Consider the following 13,675-nt stretch of genomic DNA (forward strand, 5'->3'; position numbering starts at 1 on the left):
CATTTTCCATATATTCTTTTTCCAGACTGGTTTGTTTGTCTCTCTGAATTCTTGTTGTTTCAAGTAATTAACAACCAACCTATGTTGAGGACTACATTCGCCACCTGGGAAGGACATTGCATTTATCTATCATGCATTCTGGAGAGAATGTAGTCCATCTGGCTTGTGTGCAAACCAGATCATAAGTAGTGAAGTGATTGACCATTTCCTGAATTTAGTGTTGCAGATCATTAGGTCATTTACTTCACAAAACTCCAAGACTCTTCTTCCCTCCTCAGTTTGTGAACCAAATCCATCACTGTTGTTTGTCAAAATGATCTTTTTGTTCATCCTGCTATCCCAATTATATAGGCATACACAAAGTTACTTTTGTATTTTCCAAGGCTAGTCTAATTATTGTATCACATTCTGACTGTCTCAATCACTTTATCCACCCATTTCTCTGGCCACACTTCTTACACTATCACTATTGCTTTTCCAGATGCTATATCTGTTTTGTGACAAGTCAGGCTGAGATTCCTCTTTGTCTTATCTTTTGCATGCAGTATGTCTCCATTCTAGCTTTGCAACAATTTCACCAGACCTATCTTCCAACATATCTATGTTGACTGTGGTTTCTGTAAGGATGTGAACAAGCAGCAAAGAGCAAGTAGGGAGCTGAATAACAGTATTCAAGATATTTGCCTGCAGGCAAACTGTTCTTGCACATTACCAGTTTCATGAATAATATAACCTCTCAACTGAACCGCTGCTTTCACAGACCCTCAAATTTTCATGGCCAACTAGATAGAGAAGAAAAGAAAAGGATAAATATATATATCCTTTCTGTTGAAGAGTGTAGGCTCGAAATGTAAAAGACTTTCTCGCTTCCCGAGCGTTAAACTAATACATCTATTTGTTGTTTACACACCTGTCTTCGTCTTTTTTTTTTTTTTGTAAATTTTCACTCTCTCTCTCTCTCTCTCTCTCTATATATATATATATATACACAGAGGATGGCCCAAAAGTAGGTTTACAGTTATTCAACTATCTTTTTAGCTTTCATATATTAACAGTTTAGATCTTAATTATAAAAAAATATGAAATTATTCTATGCTAATTTAGTTAATTTTACCAATCTCCCTTTTTAGTTTGTAAAATAGAAATTCAAATAAAATGTTTTAAAAGAAATTTAAAGTGCCTACATGATAACTGTAAACCTACTTTTGGGCCACCCTGTATATATATACTTCTTTTTTATTTCCATTTCTTTCTCCTCTTTCTTCTTTTTCCTTTTCTTTTATAACATTTCTCTTCCACAGTCATATCTTGGCAGGAATCCTATGTATAGATGTGTAAATTCCATCATTTCCTTTAGTCATAATTTTCTGAAGACCCTGTGTGCCAACAGGCAAAACTCAGAGTAGCAAGAAACTGACTCAACCAAAAAATAAAATACAAATATAGCAAGACACTTGCTTCTGCCTCTGTATTTCTCTGTCATGCTCTAACATCATCTGACACTGGGTCACCTCCTCCAATGACCCCTCCGTTATAGCAAGACACCTGTTTCTGTCTCTCTGTCACATTTTAATCTTTCATCTCCTGACACAAGTTCCCCTCCTCAAACACTTCAGCCCCTCTCAAAATTCCTTGTCTTGCAAGTTACTTTGTGACCATTCCAGTGCTGGTGCCACGTAAAAAGCATCCAGTCCACACTGTAAAGTGGTTAGCATTTGGAAGGACATCCGGCTGTGCTAGTGCCACATAAAAGCACTGAATTCACTCTGCAGAGTGATTGGTGTTAGGAAGGGCATCCAGCCATAAAAACTCTGCCAAAATAGACACAGTAGCCTGGAGTAGTCTTCTGGCTTGCTGGCTCCTGTCAACCATCCTACCCATGTATGCATAAAAGATGGACATTAAATGATGATGGTGATGATGGCATATGCACATAGATGCAGGCATGGCTGTATGATAGTGTAGCTTTGCTTCCAAGCTATGTGGCTGTGGCCTTGGGTTCAGTCCCACTGTGTGACACCTTGGGCAAGTATCTTCTACTATAGGACAAATCAAAGCCTTTTGAGTGGTTTTCATAGACAGAAACTAAAAGAAGCCCATTATGTATGTATATATGTGCATGTGTGTGGATCTTTTCTGTTAGGCTCACACTTTTCAATTCCTTTAATTTTGTTCCAGTTGATTTCAAATTTGGTATATTGATGTAGCTTTGTATGCTAATTATGGAAATTCATTTTTGCCATAAATTAATAATCAAAAAGTTAGCAGCTTTTAAACTCTGCAAATTTTGGGAAATTTTACCCAATTGAAATCCACATACACATTGGTGTCTGTTTCCATAGTAACAAGCAAAGGTATAGTCTGCTTGCCACTGCACAGCTCTTGATTACAACAGCTATATTGATGGAATATGTATGGAGGATCTTTTCTGCAACCCATTCAGATTGGTGGTCTTGAGATAGATAAAACACTCTTCTCAAGATGTAAATACAACTGAGGAAGGGTGCTAACTGTGCAATGGGTTTTTGGAAGACTGTGCCTACACCTTCATGTTTTCTTTATGTGGCGCCATGTTGAATCACAACAGACTGTAGGAATGCGTATGTCAGTTGATTCTTTCAGGAACACGCGGTGAGTGGAAAGTGCATGAGCATGTGTAAAACAAATAAACAATGCTGTGGCACCCACTATTATATGGTTGACTTACATCTCTGCAGGTTTATGTGATGCAGGAGATACATCATCATCATCATCATTTAACATCCACTTTCCATGCTGGTATGGCTTTGATGGTTTGACTGGATTGGCAAGCCAGAGAGCTGTACCAGGATCCAGTCTGACTTTGGCTTGGTTTCTACAGCTGGATACCCTTCCTAATGCCAACTGCTCCAAGAGTATAGTGGGTGTTTTTTGTGTGTCACCAGCACTGGTGATTTTACATGTCATCAGCATGGGTGCTTCTATGTGACACCAGCACCAGCCACAACTACAATTTCACTTGGCTTGACAAATCTTTTCAAGCACAGCAGATCACCAAAAGTCATGATCACTTCTCATCACTTCTGTGAGACCCCACACTTGAGGATCATGCTTCACTACAGTTCCCTCTATAGTTAGAGATAGGCACTTCTTTACACAGCTGTCCTTATCCATACCATGACCATACCAATGCACACATCTCTTTCGCACACCACATTTGATGCCTCTTATACCCAACTTTACTCTCAAGATGCTTACACCCTGTTGTACATGCACACTGACATTACCCATCCAGTGGAGTATACTAGAATCATTTCTTTCAAGCCTTTGCATGTCCTCTGCCATGTAACACAGGCATCATACAATCAGCCCTTCACTCTGTGAGAAAGGCCTTTTGTTGCCAATAAAGGTAGAAGCTTTCTGAACTTTACCCAGCCTATTCTTATTCTTACAGCTATGCTCTCAGAGCATAAAAAATTCAAATTTGTTTGACAAACTCCTTGAGTGCATCGCAAACTTTCATTTTTGAATTTTAACTATAAACAAAATATGTATTGTTTACATGAACTGAACTACAGTTTTTTTCCTTTTTTTTTGTACTTTTCTCAAAACTTATTTCATTGAAGATTTTTTTCTTTTGTTTACATACCTTGCAAAAAAAAAAAAAATTCATTTAGTCCCCTAAAAAGTAGAAATTATCTACTACCTCTAATGAGCCTCAGGGGCATTTAAGAAACTCAATTTCCTTAATGGCTGTAGTTTTTATGGCTGCTGTGTATCTTCCACATACAGACTCGTCTTTGATAACCTTATTATTCCACTGCACCTTGTGTCTATAATTTACACTGGGTACACCATATGAAATTCATGCCTACACCTTTCCTCCAAATCCAGCAGGGCCACTTAACTGATGGGTTAGAGTCCTGTCTGTTTTCTTGCTTACTAAGACTTTAGTCTCTGCTAAGTTAACTTTAAGGCCCTTAGATTCCATGTTAGCTTCCACAACTGGAATTTCTTTTCTAGTTCTGATATAGAATCTGCTATGAGGGCAAGATAGCATATAGTAGTTCCCAAGGGTTGTCAGTCTTGAATTCCTCTGTTATGGCCTGGAGGACAATGGCCTTGCATAATAACTCTTCCATATATCTTTCTTGTTCTCATCACTAAGTGCAAGCATACTATTATCCATCCATGCACGCTTCTCTTCTACAATATCTCAATTCTCTATGTCTAGCAGTCTGAAACACCTCAAGTCTCTGATCTTCACACTATAGGACATTGGCAAGCCTCTTCTTTTTTTGCTTCTGCTCTAGCTAAATAAACCTGGCATCTAGCTTCCCTTTTAGCTTTCTGATATGATTTTTTGCTACCCACTCTTTTCCATTCTTTCCAGACCCATCTCTTTTATGGCCCTGTCAGTGTCACTGTTCCACCACTATGTCACCCTTGATCTGGTAGAGGCTTTGCTCCAACCACAGATTTGGTCTTTTGTCCTTTGTAGATTGTCCTGTAGGAACTTACAGTTCTCCTCTGTCATACATCTCTATTTCTTACCCCTTATCAAAGGTTTCATTAAGAACATCTCTAAATTTCTGCCTGTTTGAAGGATACTTCAGCTCCCATAACCTCTTTTCCATATTAATTTGCATTTTTAAATCCTTCTGATCCTAAGCCTGAAGTTATTAACCACTATCCTCTGTTGAGTTGTTCATTCTTCACCTGGAAAGATTTTGCATTTACATGTATACACCTGTCCCTGTGTCTGAGGATGTTGTTAATCTAGCTAGTACGTCCACCAGATTGATAAGTGATCAGATGGTTGGCAGATTTCCTGAAGTTGATGTTGCAGACCAGTAAGCCATGAGCATCACAAAACTCCAGCAGCTTTGTTCCCCGCTATCTACATACACACACACACACATGTAGAGTCTGTCTTCTGCTTACTTGGTGTTTGTGTGTAGATCAGATAATCAGTTTCCCATAGATAAAAATAGAATTAATCTCTATTCCAGTATTGAGTACTCTTTCTTCAGACTAAATGGATCTGGCTGACAGAAAGTGAAAGGAACTTGTCCTTGTCTTGTCATCACGTGATATGTGTAAAAGAGCGTCACCGTCATATAAGCGATGCTATTCGTTTTCAGTCTTTCGTTATATACGTCCGACCTTGGGGAAATATTACCGTGTTAGGTAATGTTATCAGTATGTAGGCTATCCAGCCACTTATTGTGCCTCAACGAGTTCCGTCTGATCCATGAAGCCTGGAAAGTGGTCGCTAAAACGATGGTGGTTGTGGAGTGTGTGTGTATGTGTGGCGTGAATGAGAGAATGTGTCACACTGATTTCACCTGAGAATTACGTTTCATGGGACAATTGTCTCAGCCACTTGAAGTCCAATTTAGTCTGCAGGTAGTTCAGATGATCGCACCACTGCCCGTTGCCAAAAAAAAAAAAAAAAAAAGACTCCACAGATCTGTTAATGTAGATATATACACATATGTATCTATGTGTATGTATGTGTTTAAAGAGGGGGATAGTTGGGAATTTAGTGCACTAAAAAGCGTAATTTCTTTGTTTCATTATGTTAAAGTGTGTATGTATGTGATTTTAAAGTTTGCTTGGCATGAATTTATTTGCAGACTCTTTCGAAATACAACAATATTTTTCTATTCATTTACTCGTCTCTCTCGGCTTATATATATACAAATCTAGTCAGCCTATATGTATGTACACACAAACACACACGTGTGTATGCGTGTGCACAATATATCTGCAATCAACAAGGAACATGAAAAACAACTCTCTCTCTCTCTCTGACTTTTCAAAATTATTCATATCTTGTTGAAATTGATAAGTTTTCTTTGAATTTCCGAAACTTTCTAAGTAAACTACTCGCGCGACGTATAATATTGAAATAGAAACCGGATTAAATGCCTGTTTTTGTGGTATCGTGTATCAGTTTTTAAGAAGTAACCTTTTCTTTGGTTTCTGATTATTAGAGATCTGACAATAAATTTGTTTTAATACCATATGGAAAGTCTGGTGAGTATAGGTTACATTGACATGACCAGTAAAATTCTTTCGTAGGTTTTTCCTTCCTATTTATTTTTATCCTCTCTAGACTATCGTCGCTGCTTCCGAAACTATTAGAAAGCGGGGAAGATTCGAGTCCTCCTTTTCTTCTGGTAGAATTCCATTGATTATCTCCCCTTCGATGCAGGTGCTCTCCAGCGTTGTACTTGACCTTGGTAAGTTATGATGGCGAGCTGCTGCTTCTGTATTGGCGACTGATTTGGGATATCCCGACTGATTCGGAAAGAAACGTCTTACAACCACCTCACAATCTTAAGAAAATGACAACTACTGACAATCAAGTATTTATTTATTTGAAAGCTTTGTGTATTTTCCCCTCTTTCATTTTAGTATTCAATCAGTGTCTGCGTTAATGTATGTTTTCATATGATGTATGTCCAAACGCGCTGTGTAAGTATGGGGGTGTTCTCGTATATACGTTGGTGTAGCTAGGCATGGTCTGGATGTAACTTATTGATACCTTTAGTTATTCACATGTTGATAGAATCACCTACATTCTCCTCTAATTTTTAGCTTTCTGCTTTCTTTCCCCATTTTCGTTAAGATTTAACAAAATATAGTCATGAGGTAAATATCCGCTTCTTAGTGGAAATGCTATGTTTATGTAAAGCTAATTTTATGTCATTGTAAAAAAATAAAATAAAGACAAAGAAAATATAAATTTAAATGTTTGATGCCTATTAGACATATTTTATCCTTCAGGCAATATTTTTTCTCTATAAACCACAATCTTTCAGTTGCATCACTTGGAGTTATCTTATATTTGCAAAGTTATTGGAAAATCCTACGTAGTGTTGCCTCCCTCCCCATTTGGCAACTAGTAGTCGTATTGATTGTGCTGTCGTATAACTTAGATAAAAGAAAAGCACATCAAATTAAGTCCTTGATAGCAAATATCGTGATTGTCACGTTAAAAATTTTAAAGGTAAAATAAAAAGAAATAGAGCTTTGGTGACGTGAAAACATTTGGAATAAAGAATGAAACAGAAAAAAAAAACGATTTGTTGACTGTTTTAGTCTATTTTCATCAATGTAAGCTACATTTCGAATTCACTTTTATTGTTACCGTTGATCAATGATGGAAATAGATTTTTAGTTCTAACATATTCAGTAAGGATTTTTCTATATTAACTAATTAAAAGGCTTCCAGTTTTGATTGCTTTATTAGTATAAGCTTAAAATAAATAAAAAAAAAACAATTTTCACAGATTTAGCTGTTTGTTTCTGAAACTTTCACTACCTGTTAATATATTTAAAATTTTAGTTTACGTTTTTTGTTTGAGGTTTTTTTAGTATCGGTTCAAAGTATTTACTAAATTACACAGATAGTATTTTATCCTTTTTAAAATATATATATATATATATATATATATATAATATATATATATATATATATATATATATATATAGGGAGTCGTTACACCAATTTGTTTCGACACAAGTTCACATAAAGAATCTTGCAAACGAAACACAAAAACGAAGTTAATATTTCTTTTCCTAATTTGTGAATGCTTACCTCTGATATTTCCAGATTTATTTTATAAAGCAACAACGAGCGAAAATTATGGGATCAGCTAATGACCGATATTTGAAATTTGGTAAAATAAATCCTGATTTCTCTGAATGAAATTTGAAAAGTATATATATATTTTTTTTTTTTTAGTTGAAAAACATTCGAAATGTCATTCGATTAACCAAAGAAAAACTTGAAGATATGAACAAAGAATTTGGTAAACACCAGCATCCACATCCATTATATATTCAGGTTTGTAATGTTACTTTTTGTTCCTCCTTCATATGAAAATGTACTGTCTTTTCTTTTGCTTTTGTGCTTTTGTCATGTTTTTCTGTATAAGTTAATCAAAAAAGTGTGCATTACCTTTGTCGGCCCTCTCGGCAGGTGATATTGGTGTGGTTAATCCTTGGTTATGTCTCCAGGGAATTCCAAAAGTGGGAATGGTTGGGAAAGTGTTTAATGTAGGATATGGAGACTCAGCAGAGATGAAGATGAGAGATAAATGTGTCAGGAAACTTTGAATGAAGGAAAGAAACAAAGGTTATTGTAATATCAGTTAAAAGGTAGGCAGAAGAAACAGTTTGTCTAATACGTTACAGGGTGCATCATAAAGTGTTCCTGATTGCTTTTTAGTCATAATTTTTAGTAAGGGGCATAGAAATGCACAAGTTCTTTAGGATTTAATTAAATATGGTCATGTAGCATATTAAGATGTGTCTCATTCACTATGTCTGCCATTACCCTTGACAATCGCCCAAAGATGGCCAAGAACTGAGTCACACGAATGCTGGATGGTTTCTTCACTTAAACAATCCCGTGACGCAACTAAGGCTTTCTTCATGGCAGTGATATTTTTATAGGAAACTCTTGAAACATCACTTTCTAGAATGGACCAAATAGCGAGGTCCATACGGCTGATGTCTGGGCTGCAGGGTTGGGGCCACACATTCTTGTCCCAGAACCTGCTGAAATGGCTCTGCATCATTGCTGTGTCACATTAGACGTATGAAAAGGAGCAGCGTCTTGCATGAACATGTAATAATCTCCAAATGCTTTGGTCAACCATGTCAAAACATTATCTCCCAATATTTTCGTGTAAATTGCTGAATTGACCTTCATCCCCTCTTTAACGTGCACCAGAGGAGATTTTCCACCATCGGATGGCTCTGATACCCAAACCATCATTCTAGCAGGTTTAATTCAGCAAAACACCTTATGGGTGCCTTTGAGAACAACATCCGACCTCAGTTTTCGCTACAGCCTCCACAGTGAATAAATTTTCATCCAATCAGATGAAGACATTGTCACCGGCACTCTGAACCTCCTCTGTCATTTTCTTGTACCTGTCCAGTCGCTGGACAACATCCACCATTTATTTCGTCCTTATAGGTAATTTTCAACCAGGAATGGGCTTGCTGTTGATTGAAACTGTCTTTCTAGCATTTCATGATATTATAGACTGTTTAAGATCAACACCAACCCTTGAAGCCACATCTTTGGTGCTATGTCCTGCTTTTTTGAGAGCTACAATCTCACATCGCCTGTTAGCTGCCATATTGAAATGTTCTACTTGCTGAATCTAAACAAACAGTGGAGTGTACATGAACTATTGAATGTTGAGGAGTCATTTTAATTATTTTTGTGCCATTTCAAACTAAATTCAATAAAATAAACCTCGTCAGCTTATAATGTCTGTTTCAGTTTAACCTAGATTTGTTTTTCCAAGTGAGGATAGGTTGAACAAGATTTCTTAGGGCAGTATTCTATGATCAGACGCACTTCTAAAGGCCAACCCTTTTTTCTCCCAAGCAAGCTACTTTATTCCATGTCTGTATGTTGAACCACTGTCAAACATTTTTATTGCGGACAGGATTACAAACACACTCTCTCTCTCTCTTTCTCTCACACACACACACACACACACAAATATTGAACACTCAAAGTTAACAGAACATCAGGTAAAGGAAAGTCCAGGGAGACATGGGTAAAGTGTTGAAAATTGATCTCCAGATGCTGAGCCACACAAAAGAGATCACAATGGACTGTGGTAATTAGTAACAGAGAAAACCAAAGTCTTAGTAAGTAAGAAATCAGTCAAATTACAGATACCCTCAGGTAGATGGCCCTGCTCAATCAGTAGGAAAGGCTTAGGTAGAAATTCCTTAAGATGTACCCAGTACAAGCTATGGACACATAAGAGGTGCAACAATATCAGAGGAAGGTTAACTGGGAAAATAATTTTTGTGTGTGAAAGGTGCACGGGTACAATAAACAATAAATTTGTATAGAAAACAGACTCCATCAAATGCCATGGGGCTAAGCTAGAGGTAGTTGATAGAATTCGTTATCTAGATGGTGAAGTCAGTAGTGGCAGTGGATGCTCCTTGAGTGTGGCTGCAAGAATAAAAATAAGCTGGGCAAAGTTCAGAGAGCTCCTACTTCTGTTGGCAACAAAGGGCCTCTCCCTCTGAGTGAAAGGCAGACTGTATGATGCTTGTGTGCAAACAGCTATGCTGCTTGGCAGTGAAACATGAGCTGTTACCACTGAGGACATGTGTAGGCTTGAAAGAAATTAAGCTAGCATGCTTCACTGGATATGCAATGTCTGTGCATGTACAATAGAGTTTAAGCATCTTGAGAGAAAAGTTGGGCATAAGAGGCATCAGCTATGGTGTACAAGAGAGACAACTATGCTGGTATGGTCATGTGATGCATATGGACGAGGACAGCTGTGTAAAGAAGTGCTGGTCTCTAACTGTGGAGGGAATGAGGAAGACATGAGACAAAGTGGTGAAGCATGATTTTCAAACATTGGGTCTCACGGAGGCAATGACTATTGACCAAAACCTTTGGCGGTGCTATGCTTGAAAACACCCATTAAGCTAAGTGAAATCATAGTTGTGGCCAATGCCAGTATCATGTAACTGGCACATAAAAAAGCACCTTTTGAGCATTGGGCCTCACAGGGGCAATGTGGCCGATGCTAGTGTCATGTAAGTAGCACCCATAGAAATGTCACATAGCTAGCAGCTGTGCCAGTGTTGCATAATAATTATATGCATGTAAATCCTATTTAGTCTACTCATTAATAGGAGAGGAAATGATGTTGATTAATTTGGTGGGGGTGATGACTTGAGTGTGTCAGTTTTAGAACTACTGGACTAAACATCAATAGTAAATGGTAAAATTAATTAATTGATGCTTGATTATTGTCAAAATTAATTGGAGTTGGCATTTCATTTCATTAATATGATATGAACAGGGGTATGTTAAATATCAAACTTCCATGATCACAAAGAAAAACTACTATTCATTTCATGAAAATATTTTTTGTGCACAATCCTAGATTACATCCATAAAGTACCACCCCTGCCTCTGCCCTACTGCAAACTCTTAACACTGCTTCTAACATTACTATTATAGTGGCCCCTGCTCCTCACACCTGACTTGTCTTTATATTAGAGCATAAGAGAAATTCTGAAATTACCCTATAAGCATTTACTTCAGTTTATTTCTTGGTTCAACTAGTGGTAAACCCTGAGATGATAAATCCAAGAAGAAGGTGGCACTAGTAAATCCAAACGCCATCATGATATCATCATCATTTAATGTCCATTCTCCATACTGGTATGGATTGGACAGTTTGACAGGAGTTGGTCGGCTGGAGAGCTACCCGGGCTCCATATGTCTGTTTTGGCTTGGTTTCTACAGCTGGATACTCTTCCTAGTGCCAACCACTTACAGAGTGTACTGGGTGCTTTTACATGCCATCAGCACAGGCATTTTAGGGGTCTGCACATACAAACACATTAATAGAGAGCCATGGGCCTTGTAAGTAAAAACATGCCCAAATATCAGTAATGTGGGCAGTGTCACTGATTAGCAAGACCTACTTGAGGCTGTGAACACCTTCCAATACTCTTTTTATACTTCATCTGTTAACAATGCATGGAAGGAATTGATTATTGTTTTCTAAAATGTTATACAAATGAATCCCCAAACCCTTACTTTGTTCTCATAATGACAGTGATTTTTAACTTTAACAGTTAGATTTAATTTTTTACTCTGACCATGTTGTGTTCTCATTATCCATTCAGGTTTTTCCTGTCATATGGAGATGCTGTTACACCACACTGTGTTAGTTTGGAATATTTTTTGTTACAGAGTAGCTGAGAAGAAAGGAGCACAAATGTTACCAGATCTATTTGATCGTGTGAGTTCAGATGTTGAGGAAGCCAGGGATGTCTGTGTTGGAAATGGGCTTTGACAGTTTTGTATGTGTTGGTGTGAAAATTCAAAAGCAACTTTGTTAGTTTGTTGTTTTTGAATATTAAATGGCACAATTTTTCCTTCTACAAATTTATTTTTTTCAACTTCCGTATCACTCACTTAAGTTGTAATTTAGTGTTAGTTACAGTTGAAGAAAAGATGGGGGTTTTGTTAGCTAAAACTGTCGCACATAATACTTTGAGTTGATGGATATGGATGAAGATGAACAACAGATATTTGTAATCAAGGAAGCAGTATGGAAGATTTCTGATATAACAGCAAATGTGTTGGAACATTGGTATACAAGATAGAAAATTGCTTGTAATTATTGGGGGCTTTTAACAAGGTTTAGTTTCAATATTGTCTTACACTAAATCAACTCATATACAAGTAAAAACCAACTATTTTGATTGGTTCACAAACAGCTTGAAATCAGGTTTTTCCACCTCAACCTTGTATAAGGAAGCAATCAAATTGCTTTTTGATTTCATGGATGAGTTTTTCCTGACCCAGCTTGTTCATGAACCAACAAGGTGTCACAAAAACACCTGGAACCTAGTGTTCAGTTACCACACTGACACTATCCTCAATATTGCAGTGGGAAAAACTCCACTACTCTCAGACCATGATATGGTTCTCTGCAATCTGAGATTCTACCACCCAAAGATCAAATCCAGTGACTTCTCTCCAGCTCATCCATTTGACATTATGCATCTTCATAATGCAGATGGGGATGCGATCAATCGTGATCTTTCACAAGTTGATTGGGTCTTCACGCACGCACACACACCCTTAAGCATAAACACATCATGGTAGACATTTGTAGATACTGTGACAAATATATACACAAAACATACTCCATTAAGATCAGTATACAAATCTAAGTGCAGAATCCCTAGAAATAGAAGCGCAATTGTCAGAAAAATAAAAAGAATTAACAAGAAAATCAACCAACTTAAATACTGCCAGCAGTAATGCACCCATTCGACTGCCATTGCATCTCTTGAATCGAAAAAACATGACCTCCAAAAACGCATGATGACCATCATTAACAGTCAAAGAGCAGCTGAAGAGAGTTGGGCCATTGAGAAAATAAAACTCAATCTCAAAATGTTCTTTTCATTTGCAAAAAAACATAAAGATGCTGTTTCCACTGTTGGTCCTCTGGTTGATGAGAACAACACTCTACATGATGGTGCAAGATACTGCAGAGACAACACTGCTCTGTCTTCACTAACGCTAATGCGGTTGATCTGGCTAGTATCAGTGTAGTAAACCCTCTACTAACCATATCTGACATAACTTTTGGTGCTCCTGATATCCTAACAGAAATAGATAAGATCAAGCACAACTTGGCAGAAGATCCCGATAAATTCCAGTAAGCTCTGGGGAAACTCACTTGATGCCAGCTACATTCCTGATCATATTCTTTCCCAATCTATCATTCCAGTCTTCAGAAAGGGAAACAAATGTGTGCAGTGAACTCTTGTCTGATTTTACTCCTCATATCATTAAAGTATTTGTGAGGGTGGTGAGATCGCGAATAACCCACTTCCTCGAAGACAACAATCTGCTGAACCCCAACCAGCATGGTTTCCATCATGGCAGGAACTGTCTGTCACGGCTTCTGCACCATTTTGATGACATCTTAAAAGCGTTGGGAGAGGGCTTCAACACTGACATCATATACCTTGATTTCAGCAAGGCATTTGACAGAGTGGACCACAAAATCGTGCTGAAGAAACTGTCCAACATTGGAATCCATGGAAAGCTGCTGCACTGGATAAAGTATTTCTTGATGAGCAGAACCCAACATGT

At 37.5% G+C, this 13,675-nt stretch overlaps 1 protein-coding gene across 5 annotated transcripts in view; it reads left to right on the plus strand.

Annotated features, from left to right (window-relative positions):
- The window catches only part of LOC115209716 (serine/threonine-protein kinase A-Raf), a 100,646-nt gene that overhangs the window by 26,768 nt on the left and 60,203 nt on the right, over positions 1-13,675 (plus strand). For 4 of the 5 annotated variants that reach the window (XR_004999529.1, XM_036503511.1, XM_036503509.1 and 1 more), the window contains exon 2: positions 7,736-7,837. Coding sequence is in view for 4 of the 5 variants with exons in the window: in XM_036503511.1 (XP_036359404.1) it covers positions 7,736-7,837 (102 nt within the window). In the remaining variant the exon portion in view is untranslated. Of the gene's footprint in view, positions 1-6,199; positions 6,354-7,735; positions 7,838-13,675 lie in introns of all 5 variants that reach the window. The other variant, XM_036503513.1, reaches the window with a different exon arrangement.

The sequence above is a fragment of the Octopus sinensis genome, linkage group LG1 (assembly GCF_006345805.1).
Source record: "Octopus sinensis linkage group LG1, ASM634580v1, whole genome shotgun sequence".
In the NCBI taxonomy this organism is placed as follows: Eukaryota; Metazoa; Mollusca; class Cephalopoda; order Octopoda; family Octopodidae; genus Octopus; species Octopus sinensis.